Source organism: Antennarius striatus, chromosome 4 (genome assembly GCF_040054535.1).
Source record: "Antennarius striatus isolate MH-2024 chromosome 4, ASM4005453v1, whole genome shotgun sequence".
In the NCBI taxonomy this organism is placed as follows: domain Eukaryota; kingdom Metazoa; phylum Chordata; class Actinopteri; order Lophiiformes; family Antennariidae; genus Antennarius; species Antennarius striatus.
This window is the reverse complement of record NC_090779.1, coordinates 13,529,456-13,545,608: the sequence shown is the minus strand read 5'-3', so window position 1 is coordinate 13,545,608 and position 16,153 is coordinate 13,529,456. Positions and strand designations below refer to the sequence as shown.

The window sequence follows — 16,153 nt, the reverse complement described above, 5'->3', positions numbered from 1 at the left end:
TTTCACACCAATGAAAAGTAATCAAGGAGCTTGGTCTAATGTTAAGTTATCATAAAAGTTAATAATAATAAACAACTATGGCCTGTAACCAAGCACAGTTCATTTAAGTACTGCAATTACAGTAAGTACAATTTTGATGTATTCTCTGTTTGCTACTTTATAATTCTACCAGGTATATGTAAAGGTATGAAGTTTAACAGTACCGTATTTTCCGAACTATAAGGCGCACCTAAAAGCCTAAAATTTTCTCATAAACCGTAGTGCACCTTATAATCCGGTGCGCCTTGTATATGGATTAATATTCATATTAATATTGGTTAAAAACATGATGGGTGAAAAAAAGCCGGCAGTCTGGCCGCCAGTCATGCCGCACTCCGCCATCAGAGGAGCTCCCTTACAAGGCACAAGAGCTGCTCTCAGACGGTAGAGCAGACTGTAGGAGCACCGGTGATTACGTAGCAAAATATAAGGAACTTTCAACAATTCTATTAATAAAGTTTGACTGACTGACTGATCTCAGTATTTCCTAACTATTTGGCGTCGGAAATAACCCACTTTAAACTTAATTGGTCTTAAAAATGCCATTGTGCTGTCATCTGGAATCTAGTGACGGTCCATTCTATTAGTCTGTGGAAACACACGGAGAAACTAGCATAAAGGTGAATGAAAGACCCTCAAAGCTGAACTTACAGCCTTTTCTGGAATTTCAAGAGCAGAGTCACTGCTAGACAAAGGTGGCAACTGGTGTGCTGCATTGATTTACAAATGTAGTTGATAGCTCTGGGCGGGCGGGGGAGGGGCGCATTCAGGCTTGTGTATTCTGTCTGCAGCGACGTGCTGTGAGATTCACGGCGGTGAGACACCAACGTTAAAGTCAGTTCTAGGAGTAAAACAGCGTCGCATTTGCCAGTAAGTTAGCAGCCTGACATTAAAAACTAGTTAAAAAATTGTTTAGGACACACAGCAGCAAATAGCTGCACCTCACCTCTGACTGGACTACCGATCGATCGAAACAATATTTAATTAATAAATGAAGACGAATGTCGGAGCTTAAATATCTGCTTCGAACGTCAGATCAGGAAATATATTGACATAATAGGGGCCATTCAAAGGTAGTCAGGAAGTCATGAATGCAATCATGACTGCCAGAGCAGCGCGGCTCTATCTAGTGGACGGATTGCGCAACTACAGCCACTGCAGTTTATCAAATAAATTATATTCTTTATTGTGTGCGCCTTCTAATCCGGTGCTCCCTATATATGAAATAAATTACAAAACAAACAAATTATTGAGGGTGCGCCTTATTGTCCAGTGTGTCTTATAGTGCGGAAAACACTGTATACTAACCCTGTCAGAAAATACCATGGCATTTCACAATGATTCCTACATTATTTACTTTGATCAACAAAGAAATGAAAACAAACACTTCATAATAATGGTGTCATAAAATAAGTTTGAAGTGCGTGTATAAATAAATTCTCCATAATGAAAATAAGTCAGTCAGTCAGTCATCTTCAGATTACCACCGCTGTATCCGCCGCAGCGGGTCACAGGGAGCCGGAGCCTATCTCGGCAGCGTAGGGCGTGAGGCTATCCATCCTCTGGACATGTCCAAACCATCTCAGTCTGGCCTCTCTGATTTAATCTCCAAAACCTCTAACATGTGCTGTCCCTCTGATGTACTCATTCCTGATTCTATCCCTCCTGGTCACTCCCAGAGAACCTCAGTATCTTCATCTCTTACCTCCAGCTCCTGTCTTTTCCTCAGTGACACTGTATCTAGACCAAACAACACCGCTGGTCTCACCATAGTTTTGTACACCTTTCCTTTCATTTTAGCTGAAACTCTTCTATCACACATCACACCTGACACTTTCCTGCACCCGTTCCATCCTGCCTGTACACGCTTCTTCACCTCTTTCCCACACTCTCCATTGCTCTGGACGGTTGACCATAAGTACCGTATTGGCCCGAATACAAGATGGTGGTTTTTGCATTGAAATAAGACTGAAAAAGTGGGGGTCGTCTTACATTTGGGGTCTAGACATTATACCCATTCACAACGCTAGATTGCGCCAGATATCTTTAAAGCGAATGCTTAACTTAGCTCCCCAGGCCAAAGTGAACCCCTGTCAAGAAGAAGATAAAAATAAAAATAGCGGAAAGAAAGAAAAGAGAAGAAAATAAGAGGAGAGATAACAGAAAATGGTGAAACATATAAAAAATCTGGAGAAAAGTGGGTCGAAGATCGGCCAGGTTAACCGGCAGCTGAGAAGTTATGATGCAAACTTCAAGATGATGGTGATAAATGAGGCAGTCTTCAAACTATTGCAAAGCAGCTGTGAAATACGGTGTCAGAGTGTAATGTACGGAGATGGGAGAGCTCAAAAAGATCACCTAAAAAATGCTCTGTCAGAGAAAAGCTTTCCGTGGTCCTAAGAGCGGCCGCTTCCAAGAGCTCGACAGGAGGGTGTGCGAGAAATGAAAGGATATGCCCATCAGATATTAAGATGTGATAGACAGTTTTTGCATGATTTGAATGAGGCAAAATAACATGCTTTTTCTCTCGAATATATTGTTATAATCATTTGTTTCAGATGTACTGTAATTATTTTCTGTATAAAAATTAAATTTGGTGTTCAAAAAGTCTTTTTTCAAACTTGAGTCTTGAAAAAGAGGGGGTCGTCTTATAATCAGGGTCGTCTTATATTCGGGCCAATACAGTACTTAAAATTCTCCAGCTTCTTGATCTCTTCTCCTTGTAACCTCACTTTTCCACTTGGGTCCTTCTCATTCACACACATGTACTCTGTCTTACTGCAGCTAACCTTCATTCCTCTCCTTTCCAGGACAAACCTCCACCTCTCTAGCTTCTCATCCTGTTCTCTGCTCTCACTACAGATCACAATGTCATCTGCAAACATCATAGTCCATGGGGATTCCTGTCTAACCTCGTTTGTTAGCCTGTCCATCACCAGGACTGTGATGGACAGGTGTCCATCACAGTCCTCCTCACTGCACTTTTCTCCAACAAGAAAGGGCTCAGAGCTGATCCCTGGTGCAGTCCCACCTCCACCTTGAACTCTGTCACACCTACGGCACACCTCACCACTGTCTTACAGTTCTCATACATATCATGCACTACTCTAACATACTTCTCTGCCACTCCAGACTTCCTCATACAATACCACAGTTCCTCTCTGGGCATCCTGTCATAAGCTTTCTCCAGATCTACAAAAACACAATGAGGCTCCCTCTGGCCTTCTCTGTACTTCTCTATCAACATCCTCAAAGTAAATTCTGCATCTCTAGTACTCTTTTTTGGCATGAAACCATACTGCAATAGACAGGCTGGGCTTGGGGCTGGCACACTACCGACACTGGCTTGCATCCTTGTGCTGCTACATTGAGGAGCACTAGAGGGACGCTTCTAAGATTATCTGTTTTAAAATGGTCAGTAACAAGCAGATGTTCTAATAATGCCAAACTAATAACTATTGTAACGCTTACATCCACTATATTTAAATGGTAAATTATGCACACTTATTCCAATAACCACATTTTATAACTGAATGTGATATTTGGTGACCAGACACACTTAGAAAAAAGAGATGCTCGCTAGACTGATGACCGATCAATATGTTGGTCTCAATTAATTTAGATGTTATAAAAAATGACACAATATTAAAAAAGTATATGCTGCTGATTTAATATACAATGTTTTTCCATGAAGTGTGAGCAAGAATTGCTGAAATACAACTTTCTTTTTCTTTTTGGCTATTCTGAGCACTGGCAGCAGCGCAATATTTAGATATGACTCAAAATCCAAGTAGCATTTGGCTCGATTGTTTGTTGTTTTGTTTTGCTTTTTGGCAAAGAAGGGCAGTTCATCTGAACAGTCTCGTTTAATTACAACTGGAGGGCAAAATCAGAATGTAAAAAAATAATTTCAGCAGTCAGCTTCGGTTAAAGTACCAGCTCACATAGCTACTAAAGAATGTCATAGGTTCTCTTCCTCATCTTTCAGAAGTAGAAGCAATGAGTGGAAGAAGTCATGGTTGAAGATGGATGAGTGAGCAAGAAAGGGGAGGCTCTCAAAGTTTTCTATCCCCCCTTTTAACTTCCTCTCTGTGGTGACCTACTTATTGTTCAGACATGCCTGCTATGTGAGCTCTGAAACAAATGTGAGAGTTCATGGGTGAGGTGAAAGAGGGTGGATGCCTACAAATTCTCCAGTGATTGTAGACAGATGGCCTTCCACACCAAGCCAGGACAAGACTGGTCAAACACACCAAAAGTTCTCGCAAAAACTGCACCAAAGGGGGTGGTTGGTTTTCCAGTACAACACACCGATATATAAAACTTCCACTTCTTCAAAAATTACTTTCACAATATGCCTCTAACACAAAGCCTCTAACACAAAGCCTACATTCTATCCAACCCAAAACAAACTTTGTATTAATCTTAATGTTTCTTAGCAAATAAATGTAATGAATAAAAAGTATACCCCGGATACCTGTGTGGTATTACAGTTAACACAGACGTGTGAAAGACGGCCTTTCCCTTTTTTTATTTTTTACAGTGTTTAAGGAAGATTCCAGTTTTGTATGGAGCCTGTTAGACTTGTGCCATTAGCATAACGGCAAAGCCGATATCTTTCTGCATTGCTGATTCTGAAAGCAAATTAACCAGATTAGCATCTTTTCATTTCTTAAACAAGGTAATCTTTAAATTGATTTTGATGGGATTTGTTTGCTTTATTTAATGAAAATATTTGATTTTTCCAGCAATAAAGAGAAATATCAGAAATACTGTGAATTTCACACAGAAAGACACAGAACTGAAAAAGCATTTGGAAAATGATCTATGTTACCATTATATAACATTTAATGTGCTGCTGGGATGTATAGACAATGTAACATTAGTATTAGAGCAATCATGAGACAGCTTCCACAGCCATGTGAGGGGAGATTTCAGATTCTTGTCTGTAACCGAACAGCTTCTGAAACTCACATTCTTCAGTGGACGAATGAACGAAAGGGAGTGAGTGTCAAGTTACATGTTCATATTTCAGAACAGAGCACGTGCCTGAGACAAAGCTGGTTCTCATTCAACTGTGAACACTTCAACTAACCACCCCCTTGGTTCAGTGTCAGCCTCAATATTGAGGAGGAAAAAGTGCAAAACTGCAAGATCCTACAAAAAGTTTAGGTGGGCATCAAAAAAATGATCACCTTTTTATATATACACCTTTTTTTTCTTTCACAATATACAAATTTAATGCACAAATGTCCAATATAAAAAACACAAGGTTTTCTATTCTTTTTACACTAGTTGGCAAATAATACGTGGTTTTGAAGTCAAGGTAAAATTTAAAAATATTGCAGCAAAGAGACCAAGCAAATAAAAGTATTACTAACTTCATGTAAAATGGAAGAAGTCTACATTAATTAAATTCACTTGAACTGGTTTGAAGAAAAACTGAAATGAGGTTAAACATCAGTAATTTAAAATGTCGGAATGTGGACCGGTAGTTTAGGAGCAGGCCTCAGCAGACTGGCCTGCTTCACTTCATAAAGAAGGTTCCTCCATCAGGAATGTGACCCATTTTACATTCACACAAGCATTCAGAGCTGGAATGCCACTGAGCATGCGCCTGATTTTGTCTGTGAGGGGGGAGGGGCACGAGTCTGTAATCTTCACATTGTTCTGAAACCAGAGTGCATGAGTAGCCATGGTTGCATGTGCTGCTGTGTGCGGCCTATGCCTCTCATGGCAGGGTGAAAACGTGATAGCAAAACAAACATTTATGTGGCAAATGAGGTCAAACTTTGGAGTGGGCAGTGTAAAATGAACTCTTTGCGCTCACCTTTAGCTCACTTAGAGCCTTTAAATGTGCTGCTACTTTGTCAGAAAATATGACAATCTGCAGGTAAATGGCGTCACCTGACAGTGTAAAGACGGAATACAGAAAAATATTTTCACAATTTTGTTTTTTCTTAAAACTTCTAAGTCAATATAAAATTTAGCCCTAACCTTATTCCATGATGAATTCCAATCAGACACTTCACAATGTCATGACACTAAAAGCATGAATTAAATAAGGCTTGATAGATTGGGTTTTTTTTTGTAATTTGCTGGTATCTAAGAGTGATTTCAAATAACTTAACCATTCTATCTTTACCGGTACCTAATGAAATTGGGGCGGAGTTTCTGAGAAATGTCATGTGAAAGAAATGAAGAGGGAAATGCTTGCCATACATATCAGAGGAGAAGTGGCAGCTGTTGCTAAGGCAACAGTGTGTTCAGAAATTGATTTGGCTCTATTCCACCTGTTAATAAAATCAAATAGCTTCAATGAAAAGAAAGAGATGACTCGTGTAGGAGAATATAAGTTACAAACAGCATTAAACGATGAGATTGGTGAGTAACGAGAACAATGGTTATCCCAATTACATACCTGCAGCTCGCACCAAGCCACCTCCACTGTGGTCTCAGTGTCCAGACCTTTGTAGACCGTCTTGAAGGAACCACGTCCAATTTCTATGTCAAACTTTAGGAAACGGCCATCTGGTGATGTTCCCACTGCTTTGATCTCTGCCTCTTCAATGTCATCCTGCACTTTTTTCTCAGCTTCTCTTTGCTCTGCCTCTGCTCGTGCCTTGGCCAATTCCTTATCTTCTTCTTCCCCCTCCTCTCCATGATGTACTTTCACCTCAGTGCAACTTTCAGACTCTGTTTGACTTGGCAATTCTGTTCCTAAGCTCGGTGCAGAATTGGCTGCTACCACCAGCTCGCTATCATACAGCTTTTGTACAATAACAGGCTCCTGCTCAGAAGGCACTACATCCACCTTGGATATTTCCTTGTCTTTTGTTTCTTGAACTCTTCCATTTTCAGCTGGCTCCTCACTTTTAAGTAAACATGGTCCAGTCTGTGGTAACTGAGCAACATCTGCCGTAGCCTGTTGCTGCTGTGGGACTGCTTCTCGAAGTTGAACCCTTTGAGAAGCAGGGATAGGGATCCTGCTGGGTAAAGGGAGGGCCAATGCCGTTGCATTGGAATCACTGATGACACTTCGGCGTAAAAAACGATGTTCAGAGTTGCACCGGTCACGCTCCATGGTGTGATGCCGGCGTCTCATTTCAACAGGCCTACCTTCACTCACCATCGAGTCTGAACCAGAACTGGGGCCATTTCCACTCTTCTGAGGGGGAGCCAAGAATTTCACCATTTTGGCGTCTGGCTTTTCCGACATCACACCACCCACAGCAAGAGAAATGGAGTACAATAACTGAAAACTTAAAATAAAGATAATGCCATGTCTGTCATAGGAACTTTTTTAAGTGGTAGTGATCTAGAAAGATTTTTATAAATTCTCTCTCTTGCTGTCTTTTTTTGTTGCTTTCGAGTCAGTCTTTTGATCTATAATGAGATTGGAGAGGAAGGATTGGAGGTGTTCGCTTGTAGATGATAAAATATTGACCACCACATATGAAGAGAGAATGCTGATTTTCAAACAAAAGTCTCTTTAAGTTAACACCATCCATCCTGTTGGACACTGGGTGCAGCTTCGTTCGAGCATAAGGAGTCACTGACGAGGAACCAACTTCCACGGCCTGTAACAGCCACCGAACTATCAACCGTAGGCAAAGACAGGCTGGCCAGGCACACCAAGTATGCTTGAGTCCAGTTTCACTGCAAAAAAAGGAAAAGACAAGCTGCATGACAGGTTTCGAAAAGTAACAAACTTTATATCAAATATCAACAGTGTTAACAATGTGTTAACAAATTGAATTTACAGTATACAAACAGAGGCTACAGCACAACCAACAGACGCTACGGTGCTGTTAAATAGCATTGGGCCCACTTCATTTTTGTATGCATCTCATATTCAAACAAATTGAACAAAAAAACCAACGTCATTTTAAGAAGTTAAATGAGATCATCCAATTCCCAAAATAACAGTGTGAAAAGTTATCTACCCCCCACAGAAACTAAATCCAAGCAACTACTACACTGCATTAATAACTGGTTGCAGCTGGACAAGACACACCCAATCTGATTACTACCAGCCCCCCATCCTTTGAATAGACTTTTCAGAAACATGACTTTGGCATGTAGAACCCTCCAGCAGTATACTGTATCAAAATCAGATGAAATACCAGAAGTGTTCAGGAAGATGATGACTGACATACAACTAATTGAGAATGGTTGCAAAGGTACGTATAAGGCTTTGCCATTCAACAGATCCACAGTCACCTCCTAAGCTTAATAAAGTCTGTCTCTCTATCTGTCAGTCTGAAGGCCTGCATTCATCGCTCCGCTGTTAAAAAGACACCATGGGAAATGGTGAGGCAAAAACCACTGCTAATCCAGAAGAACATTTGAGATTTTTTACATCCCGCTTCAAGGAGGTGGTGTATTCTAATTGTTGAATTTTGTAACAAGACACCTAGATGATCCTAAGAGCATTTGAGAGCATTTGCAGTATTACTAATTGTGTATATATGCATGTTAGAAGTGTCTCTTTATCAGGTACACAACATTTAAGAAATTTTAAGTACAATGTGACACAGATCTAAACGCATGCTAAAAGTCTCAAGAACGACTCACGTCTGTTTATGTCTATGAATGACTAACTTGTTAGGTGAGCACAGCTGACTATTCATCAGTCTCCAATATATACAATAAAACAAACATTAAACTACTTATGTCACTGATGTTCGCCTCTGTTCACTATATGTTACAGCTGAATCACATTTTTTTGCCATTGCAAAACAGTCTTGCACCTTGACATATCGTGGAATTTTAAATATGCAAGGTTACAATGAAAACGGAAATCATGCTTATTGGTCAACAATTTGCCATGTTTGCATTCAATACCAACTCAATTAAATACAATATCAATACGCAATCCAGAAATGTTAGCTGCGACAGCGACCCAACACGTAGGATAAAAGATAGTATGTGATAACTGAATTAGTATTTCTATGACCATTAAAATCGTCTTACATACCAGTTTCTTCACGGTCTTAAAAGTGTCACCGGAGCCATTTGAAACACCAACATCGATCATACAAAGCAAGGAGGAGCAACGGTTCTTTGTTAGCTTGCTAACGAGAGCACCGAGCACGTAGCAACTCTGCTAATGTTAGCTGATCCTTAACCAGCGAAAAACGTTAACCAACGATGAATGAGTTACCACGTCACGTCTTCTTAAAATGCAATACGCCCCGCTGCTAGCAGTTTCACGTCACGTGAAACACGAATCAAACAGCTAACTGGTGTTCTCTTTTTGACGTGATTCTATCCGTATTCGTAGAATTCGACACCAGCGTTTAGTCTCTCCTATATTGACAACTTAACTGCAACGATCAAAGGCTATTCTAACACACCGGATGTGGTGTGACGCCGGTTACACAGCTAACCAGCACCGGCAGTTAGCGCCTCTGACAGACGGCTAGCAACGGCTAGCTAGGCGGGTCTTGTTAGTGGCCTACAAAGCTAGACCAACCTCCTGACGGCCACCATTCAGATTAAGAATATTTGCAGCTTTTATAACACTTTTCATTTGGAGTAATTACACATTAGTTACCCTCTCGTAATCAGGTCCATAAAGCATTCTTAGCTTGTTGAAGGTTTTTATACCAGATGCTTTAGTCGTAGCGAATATGGTTTTGCCAACAGTTAGCAATTTTAGCTTTTCCCGACCTACGACGTAGAGCGGTGCTCGATGGCGACCTACCTCAGTATCCGATTCACAACATAACTGATGATAAATGACGATGAAATTCGTCCTCACATCGTAATCCGTCTATGCGCTTGGGACAAAGTAAGGAATACCCCGATGGCAATGTTCCAGGCAGACGAATGGTTCTCTTGGTGAATGTGGAAGTTGCAGTTTGTCGGCTAACTGACAAACAAACGGCGCAGTTGCTACATATTGATGAGAAACGGGTTTCCCCTAAAGCGCATGCGCGGGTTAGCTATGACCTCATAATGGTAACACACCTACATGCATGAATCTCAAAGCACGTTCGTGGTATCATTGTTGCGTATGACTCACAACTACGAACGTTCAAAACCACATGCAAATTAATGTTACAGATGTCATTGATTAGGAAGGAAATTAACCCAACGTGATCAATAAAATTAAAATACTCAAGAGAATATATTATGGATATGACGATGTTTCATTTTTTTCACTGCTCTTAATGCACACTACTTCTACTAGTCACTTTTCTCTTTCACAGCTGGTTGAGGATGGATGGTTTAACACGTCAACACAAGTTCGACCTGTTTGTCAATTATTTGAACAAAATGATTACCCCAAGACTGTAATTTAATGTTTTGCATTCACATTTTTAACATTTATCCGTTTATACTTCACGGATTTGATAGAACAATATTCACTAACTGAAATTGCGATTTTAAATTTGTATTTTATGTCTGTGTTTGTAGATTGACAACTTTTCTGAAGCACGTTTCTGAATAGACGTTTTACTCAATCACATGTGCTAAAATATTGTCGACATTATACAAACATGATACAAAAAAATTAAATAAATTATGTTGTTATTATTAAAGTGTATTCCACCATTAATTATTGATAAGCTCAAAAGTTAGCTGTCATTTTTCATATTTATTTAAAACTGTAAATGGGTGATTTTTTTTACGTTGCATAACATTCAGAATATTGGCCTACATACGTAAAGATCATCATTGTATTTGGAACACCTATACTGTACTGTATTTTGTAACTCCAATACAGTACATTGAATTTTCCTGAAAGTTAACACTGCCCCCTACTGGTATTGGTTGGCTAAACATTTCCATTTACGAAAAAAGGTTCCAAAAAATAAATACAGTACTGTATGTAATTGGAAAGCTCACAACTAAAACTCAAGGACCGCAGCAGAGGCGCAGAAAAAATGTGGTTGGTGCACATGTATTGAGTTGATCTGTTTCCTCTTTCTAGAAAAAAAAGTATAAATAATAACATTTCTCTTATTTTCATTGCTTTTATCAGGTGGTCTCATACATCTATACCGCTATAAAAAGTATCTCTATCTATCTATCTATCTATCTATCTATCTATCTATCTATCTATCTATCTATCTATCTATCTATCTATCTATCTATCTATCTATCTATCTATCTATCTTCTATCGTATATCATCTATAGTTATTATCTATCTATATCTATATTATTAGCAGTACATATTGTAATGTCATCCAGGTGTACTAGATCATATGCAGTATGATCTATTTATTCTGCCCTGGCAGGAACATAGCTGGCTTCTTGCTTGGCAGATACATACAATACCACAGTTCCTCTCTGGGCACCCTGTCATAACCTTTCTCCAGAACTACAAAAACACAATGCAGCTCCCTCTGGCCTTCTCTGTACTTCTCTATCAACATCCTCAAAGTAAATACTGCATCTGATTAGCTCAACGCTATCACAACGCGAAAAATCCCATTAACAGGCTAGCGCGTTAGCGTCGGTAGCGCAATTAACCTTAACATATACACAGCAAACCAAAACGCGACATCACAACCAGTAAAATCCCTCGAGCAATATATGGATTTTCTAACAGACTTATGCGTCTTTCAGGTAAGGTAGAGAAAAAAGAAAAAAGGGAACGGTGAGTGGAGACAACTCGTTACTTGCTGAACTAACTAAGAACTACGGAAACCTGCGGGGACAAACAACGCAGCAGCTCAAAACGATCCACCGTAACTCTTGGAGAGTCAGAACAATATTAAAAGGCTAAAATACAGAAATGTATTTAATGATAGACCGTGGCTATTAAATACCAGGTACATGGTTTACTTAAACTTTAAAACTTTTAATTCTTGAATACACTTGCAATTGCTCGAAGGTTAATTGCTTAAATGTAAGCAAATTTTCTTCTTTTCCTTTCGGCTTTTCCCTTCAGGGGTCGCCACAGCGAATCAATTGCCTCCATGTGACCCTGTCTTCTGCATCCTCTTCTCTCACACCAACTACCTTCATGTCCTCTTTCACTACATTCATAAACCTCCTCTTTGGTCTTCCTCTAGGCCTCCTGCCTGGCAGTTCAAAACTCTGCATCTTTCTACCAATATATTCACTATCTCTCCTCTGGACATGTCCAAACCATCTCAGTCTGGCCTCTCTGACTTTATCTCCAAACCCTCTAAAATGTGCTGTCCCTCTGATGTACTCATTCCTGATCCTATCCTTCCTGGTCACTCCCAGAGAGAACCTCAGCATCTTCATCTCTGCTACCTCCAGCTCTGTCTCCTGTCTTTTCCTCAGTGACACTGTCTCTAGACCAAACAACATCGCTGGTCTCACCACAGTTTTGTACACCTATCCTTTCATTTTAGCTGAAACTCTTCTGTCACACATCATACCTGACACTTTTCTCCATTCATACCATCCTGCCTGTACATGGTTCTTCATCTTTTTTCCACACTCTCCATTGCTCTGGACGGTTGATACAAAACTATCGGAACACATCACCGGTCGAGAGCCAATGACGAGGACTCTGCATAAACACCGATCTAGCTCCACACAGAGGTCCCTCTTAGCCAATGGGATGCCAGGAAGATACTAGGTAATAGCCAATGGCAGAGCAGCTTTGAGAATGGTGCGTTCATGAACCTGTGGGAGCTGCGAGAATCAGTCGATACTGTATTTTTACCTTACGTAAGTCGAAATTTCTTTCGTAACTAGAGGCAATATTTTCCTGCTGAGAAATTTCGTAATTAGAAAATTTCGTAAGTAGAGACATTCGTAAGTAGAGGTACCATTGTATTCGCTATGGACCCCAAGAAAGTGACGGACAAAAGAGGAAAAGAAAAGACGAAGAAGAGGTTTTTTGTTCATACAAACAAAGCAAGAGATAATAGAAAAGCATGAAAACGGGATGCGTTTGGTTGATCTCGCCAAAGAATATGGCCGTAATGCATCTACAATCACCAAGTTATTAAAACAAAAGGAAGTTTAAGGAGTTCAAGACATCGCATGGGTGGTTGGAGAAGTTCAAAAGGAGGCATTACTTGGTGTCTCCTCAGAGTGGTGGATCCTCGGCAATTGGTGACCTCTGTGTGCTTCATCGGCTGGTGGTGACTCACTCTACTGGATGGATCAGCGTGCCTCTGTCATACATTTATTATTGTTATTGTTACTGTCATTGTTATTATTACTGTGTTGTTAATCTGTACATGCGATATCCATTGCTTCATCTGTCCACTTCCGGAAGGGAGGTCCCTCCTCTGCAGTCTTCCTGAGGTTTCTTACATCCATTTTTTCCCCTGTTAAAAGGGTTTTGGAGGCAGTTGTTCCTTATCCGATGTGAGGGTCGTACTGCTCGCAGTGCAAAAAGGTCAGAGGGATATCGTCCATGTGCAGATTGTAAAGCCCTTTGAGACATTGTTTGTGAATCTGGGCTATATAAGAATAAATAAACTTGAAACTTGACTGGAATTCACTCTGTTGTTCGGCATCGTTAGACAAGAGCACATGAACCAAAGAGGGCAAAAAACAATGAGGACAGCAGTTAAAAGGTAAATGACCGTCATTATTATTCTTCACTCTATTCTTTGTTTGTTACATTTTGCACAACTCTCATTGTGTAATAATCTAATTGTAACATGTATTTGACACATGTTTTGATGCATTTTATGCTTTATAAAACATTTATGTCGGAATTTTTGGGGGCTTGGAACGGATTAGTGCATTTGCATGGAAAACGTGTCTCTACTTACGAGATTTTCTACTTATGAAATTTCTTTCGGAACCAATTAATTTTGTAAGTAGAGGTACCACTGTACTTCTCTATCAACATCCTCAAAGTAAATTCTGCATCTCTACGACACCTTTTTGGCATGAAACCATACTACTGCTCACAAATGCTCACTTCAAACTTTAGTCTAGCTTCAACTACTCTTTCCCATAACTTCACTGTATGGCTCATCAGCTTTATTCCTCTATAGTTGCCACAACTAACACAGACTGTATATACGACCTGAGTGACAATGTAATTTCCCTTTGTGGGATTAATTAAGTGTACTTCTTCTTCTTATTATTCTTCAACTCCACATTTCCCTTGTTCTTAAAAATGGGCACTAGCACACTTCTCTATTCCTCAGGCATCTTCTCACTATCTAAGATCCTGTTGAACAACCCAGTCAGAAACTACTGCCACCTCTCCAGTGACTTCCATATCTCCATAGGTATATCACCAGGACCAACTACCTTTTCATCCTTTTCACTCTTCATCCTCTTCAATGCCCTCCTCACTTCATCCTGACTAATCTTTGTTACTTTCTGGTCCACAACAGCCACCTCTTCTAGTCTTTGTTCTCTCTCATTTTCCTCGTTCATCAACTCTTCAAAGTACTCTTTCCATCTTCCCATCACACTAGTGGCACCTGTCAACAGACTTCCCTCCCTATCCTTAATCACCCTAACCTGCTGCATGTCCTTCTCATCTCTGTCTCTCTGTCTTGCCAACCTGTATAGATCAGTCTCTCCCTCCTTACTGTCCAACCTATCATACAAGTCATCATAAGCCCCTTGTTTTGCCTTTGCTACCTCTACTTTCACCTTACACTGCATCTCCCTGTACTCCTGTCTACTCTCCTCAGTCCTCTCAGTGTCCCACTTCTTCTTAGCTAACCTCTTTTTCTGAATACACTCCTGTACCTCCTCATTCCACCGTCAGGTCTCCTTATCTACTTTCCTTCCAGATGACACACCAAGTAGCTCTCCTACCTGTTTCCCTGATCACATTAGCTGTAGTTTTCCAGTCATCTGGAAGCACCTCCTGACCACCCAGAGCCTGTCTTAAATCCTTCTTAAAAGTCATGCAACACTCTTCCTTTTTCAGCTTCCACCATTTTTTCCTCTGCTCTTCCTTTGCCCTCTTCATCTTCCTCACCACCAGAGTCATCCTACACACCACCATCCTATGCTGTTTGGCTGCGCTCTCACCTACCACTACTTTGCAGTGACAGATCTCCTACAGATTACACCGTCTACACAAGATGTAGTCTACCTGTGTGCTCCTACCTCCACTCTTAAAGGTCACCTTATGTTCCTGCCTCTTCTGGAAGAAAGTATTCACTATAGCCATTTCCATCCTTTTTGCAAAGTCAACTACCATCTGTTCTTCTGCCTTCCTCTCCTGCCCATCACCTCCTCATCATCTCTGTTTCCTGCACCAACATGCCCATTGAAGTCTGCACCAATGACAACTCTCTCACTTCTAGGTATGCTCTGCATCACTTCATCATAGTCTAACCAGAATCTCTCCTTCTCCTCCAGCTCACATCCTACCTGTGGAGCAAACCCACCAATGACGTTGAACATCACACCTTTGATTTCTAGCTTCTGGCTCATCACTCAATCTGACACTCTTTTTACCTCCAGGACATTCCTAACAAACTCCTCCTTCAAGATAACTCCTACTCCATTTCTCTTCCTATCTACACCATGATAAAACAGCCTGAACCCTGCTACTAAACTTCTAGCCTTGCTACCTTTCCACCTGGTCTCCTGGACACACAGTATGTCTACCTTCCTCCTCTGCATCATGTCAACCAAGTCTCTACTTTTTCCTGTCATAGTTCCAACATTCAACGTCCCTACTCTCAGTCCTATACTCTTAGCTTTTGTCTCCTCTGTCAATTTCCACCAGCACCCTGTAGGTGAACAGTACCGAGGGCGGTCGTTGTTAACCTGGGCCTCGACTGATCCGGTGTGGAAGTACATAACCCTCTGTATTTATCCGGGCTTGGGACCGGAACAATGAGACACTGGTTTGTGCCCTTTTGTGGCTACATTGCTTAAATGTAACCAAATTTAATTATTTTTTTTATTTAAATTTTGTATACTTCATAATCCCCGAAGGGAAATTAAGAGCGCAATCTAGTTAGTCAAATCAAATCACATGCATATGTTAGTGTGTACATGCCCTGAACAAACAAACACACACAGGGGGCTGTACGTATGAAGAGGGAGGTAGAGTGGCGGGCAGCTCCTTCTTGGTGCGACCAAATAAGTAACTTGTAAGAGGAACGGCGCCTTGCTCAAGGGCCTAAAAATCAATGCGTAAAAATAAAGAAAGCTGTGGTCGAAGTGCTATTGTGTGTTCTC

At 40.6% G+C, this 16,153-nt stretch overlaps 1 protein-coding gene across 3 annotated transcripts in view; it reads right to left on the bottom strand.

Moving 5' to 3' along the window:
* LOC137593401 (serine/threonine-protein kinase WNK1-like) overlaps positions 1 to 9,955 on the bottom strand; it is a 30,645-nt gene extending 20,690 nt beyond the window's left edge. For 2 of the 3 annotated variants that reach the window (XM_068312069.1, XM_068312072.1), the window contains exons 1-2: positions 9,749 to 9,955; positions 6,461 to 7,698 (exon numbers count right to left, since the gene is read on the bottom strand). In XM_068312069.1, the coding sequence (XP_068168170.1) occupies positions 6,461 to 7,258 (798 nt within the window). In that variant the 5' untranslated portion in view covers positions 7,259 to 7,698; positions 9,749 to 9,955. Of the gene's footprint in view, positions 1 to 6,460; positions 7,699 to 9,019; positions 9,172 to 9,748 lie in introns of those variants that run through there. The other variant, XM_068312071.1, reaches the window with a different exon arrangement.
* Positions 9,956 to 16,153: the final 6,198 nt, after the last annotated feature.